Source organism: Punica granatum, chromosome 8 (assembly GCF_007655135.1).
Source record: "Punica granatum isolate Tunisia-2019 chromosome 8, ASM765513v2, whole genome shotgun sequence".
NCBI classification, from domain to species: domain Eukaryota; kingdom Viridiplantae; phylum Streptophyta; class Magnoliopsida; order Myrtales; family Lythraceae; genus Punica; species Punica granatum.
In genome coordinates this window covers 17,396,687-17,399,724 of record NC_045134.1, presented here as the reverse complement: position 1 = coordinate 17,399,724, position 3,038 = coordinate 17,396,687, and the positions used below count along the sequence as shown (strand labels likewise).

The window sequence follows — 3,038 nt, the reverse complement described above, 5'->3', positions numbered from 1 at the left end:
TTTCCAGCCCTTTTGGTTTTCTTCTTCATCATCATCAATCATGCCTAGTTCCTCTTCCATTATATGATTTTCAATCTGTCTATTCCATCGGCTTTTGTGAAGGAGCTTTCCCATTGCCCATCCAAGGTGACAAGTTCTTCCATTGATCATCTTATTGAAAAGTGACAATATTGAGATTTCAGAGAAGAAGAATGGTACATGTGATAATAGTTCATGTCTTGTTTTGGTGGTAATCTTGTCTATCAGATTTTTTCAGAAGATTCGGTTTTCAAAACTTGAGTTGGTGCCATAGAGAGAACCAGAGCAAAGGGTTTGTTGGGTTTGGGGCTCCCGTGGAGCTCGATCGTAAATATACTTCCTTGGAGATATGTCAACTAAAATGAAGGGCCTTTTAAAGGGACTAAGATACATTTCCCAAATATTCGGTAAGTCTCTCGCTCAATCTCTTCCTTCTATTGTTCGTTTCCCAGTTTTCATTATTTTTCCCTAGTATTACTGAGGATTCCTTGCGCAGAAATATTCAGTGTGATGAAAATGATGTGTGATCGATAAATAATGTTAAACGGGAAGGCAAAGAGTTGAATCAAAGGATTGAAGTAGGTCATAACGAATCATATGGCTTTCAGATAATGGGAATTGAAATGTAATTCGTGTAGGGATTAGAACTTGAATATAAACTAGTCGCTAGGTCCCGTCCTTTTGATCTGTGCAAATCAATGCTCGTGCCATGGGTCAATCTCCTCATTCACGTATAATATGTCGGTGCACCATAGGAGTTCCCACTATTCGCTGTTCGTAAGCACACGTGCTCCTATGGATTAATTACTTTGTAAATGTTTATTTATATTTATTAACAATTAATTGCAGAAAATGAGAAAGACCAAGAGATTCAGATAGGGCACCCCACGGATGTGAAGCACGTAGCCCACATTGGGTGGGATGGTCCATCTTCCGCAAATTCTGCTCCCAGCTGGGTAAGTACATCCAACCGGATTTTTCTGAGAAAAACCATATCAACGTCTAAGACCCTGATGTCCTTGGAAAGTTGCTGATATAAAAAAGTTTTCAGATGAATGAGTTTAAGTCAGTGGCCGGGTTTTCATCGGCCCCTCTAGGCGTTCCAGGGGACAAGAAGGAGGATGGCTCTGTCAAGTGGTCTTCTGAAGGTATAAATATATTATGTATATATTCGGTTGATACTTACTGATATTCTTCTTATCATATAATGAAAATGTGTTATATGCCATCATTCTTTTCAGATTTGACCCGAAGAGGAGGTTCAGTACAGTCATGTGGTCGTTGTCCAGCCCGAGACTTGCCGGATGTCCCGAAATCATCTAGATGGCATTCTTCCTCCAACACCGATGCAGCCACTTCATCAGTGGAATCCCCGACCAACTTGAAATCCGAGAAGGCGAGGCAGTCAAGGAGATCCTCAAAGGGGTCACAGTCTCCTGCAAGGGAATGGAGCGACGGGACTAGGGCGTCCCACCAAACAGCAGACCCTGACCTTGGGAGTTCATCCCCAGTGAGGCTGGACATCCCCAAGAAGACACGGAGGAAGAAATCTAAGGAATCATCAGGCGGCGGGTCCACAAGATCATCCACCAGGTCGAAGGACCAAGCCACTTCTCTTGTTTATGAGTCCCCATATTCAGACCCGGGGCCAGGGAGTGGGTCCGGACCACTCTCCATGCCCAAAAGCCGTGATCAATTCGGTCAATCTTCGAAGCTAGAAGGTTATGACAACAGGGATGAGAAGGCAATTAGCAGAATATTATGAGTTGATCATTGTTTTGTTCAGTTTTTGAGATTTCTATGTTTTGGTGATTTTAGTTTTAGTTTTTGATAGAAGGATAGCGAAAGGATGTGGGTTAATTAGATGAAGATGGGGAAAATTAATATACGTAGACACAAATTTTGAGGGGACGAGACAATATGACAATTTTGTCGTCTTAGAATATTTTGGGTTGTGACCATCAATGGGTCTCTTATCTGTGCCATTATTCATGAGGTGTAATTAAGACTACATGTAATCCACTCCTTTCTTATATGATCTAAACATGAGAACACAATTCATTCATTAGTAGTTTCCTTCTTTTCACCAGTAGAGAACGGGCTTGAAAACCGGAGGAGAGCGACCAAGCCTTCCAGGGCAAATGAAAAAAGCGCAAACCAAGCGAGAGCTTCGAAGAACTCTTAACTGAGCCGGACAACGCAAGCATCGCCTTATTCTATATGTGCCATCTGCTCCGGCTAGTCATTGCGAAGGAGATATTGAATAGCAACCACCAGGATATGGATATTTGCAGCACAATTGGCATATGGTGAGATACTGAACTGTTAGGAAAAATCCATGGGCTTACTTCAGACTTGAACCCATCCGCAACCCAACAGCTAAAGCCAATGGGTTGATAGACCATTATCTCTTATAAACCTATGGATTTCCTCTCAACTTTTCCATGTGGGATTACTTCCAACACCCGCACTCACCATTCTCCATATAGGAGAGAAACCGGCCCAACAATTCCCCCCCTTCTCGACTATATGGAGGACTTCGAGCCGGGCTTCCACTTCCAGACTCGGATACCAATTGTTAGGCCTTTCACTAGCCACGAGTTCCACACTCGAGCCTTAGTGCGGTGTGGGTTTTCACGCATAGCGTGTGCACTTCCCCAAAATCGTTACCTTGGGCTCTGATACCACTTGTTAGGTAAAATCCACAGGTCTACTTTGGACTCGGGTCTATCTGCAATCCAAACGCTTAAGCCTTTGGGTTGCGGATGGGTTCGAGTCTGAAGTAAGCCCATGGATTTTTCCTAACAAGTGGTATCAGAGTCCAAGGTAACGATCCTAGGGAAGTGTACACGCTATGCGTGGAAACCCACACCGCACCAAGGCCCGAGTGTGGAACTCGTGGCTATTGAAGGGCCTAACAATTGGTCTCCGAGTCTGGAAGTGGAAGCCCGGATCGAAGCCCTCCATATAGTTGAGAAGGGGGGAATTATTGGGTCGGTTTCTCTCCTATATGGAGAATG

At 43.8% G+C, this 3,038-nt stretch overlaps 1 protein-coding gene across 1 annotated transcript; it reads left to right on the top strand.

Annotated features, from left to right (window-relative positions):
- LOC116189144 (CRIB domain-containing protein RIC6-like) lies at window positions 1–2,083 on the top strand. The gene is made up of 5 exons (XM_031518685.1): window positions 1–126; window positions 247–425; window positions 868–974; window positions 1,070–1,166; window positions 1,260–2,083. Exons 2-5 carry the CDS (start codon window positions 368–370, stop codon window positions 1,781–1,783), a joined length of 786 nt encoding a protein of 261 aa, XP_031374545.1. The 5' UTR covers window positions 1–126; window positions 247–367; the 3' UTR covers window positions 1,784–2,083.
- The last annotated feature ends 955 nt before the right edge of the window (window positions 2,084–3,038 follow it).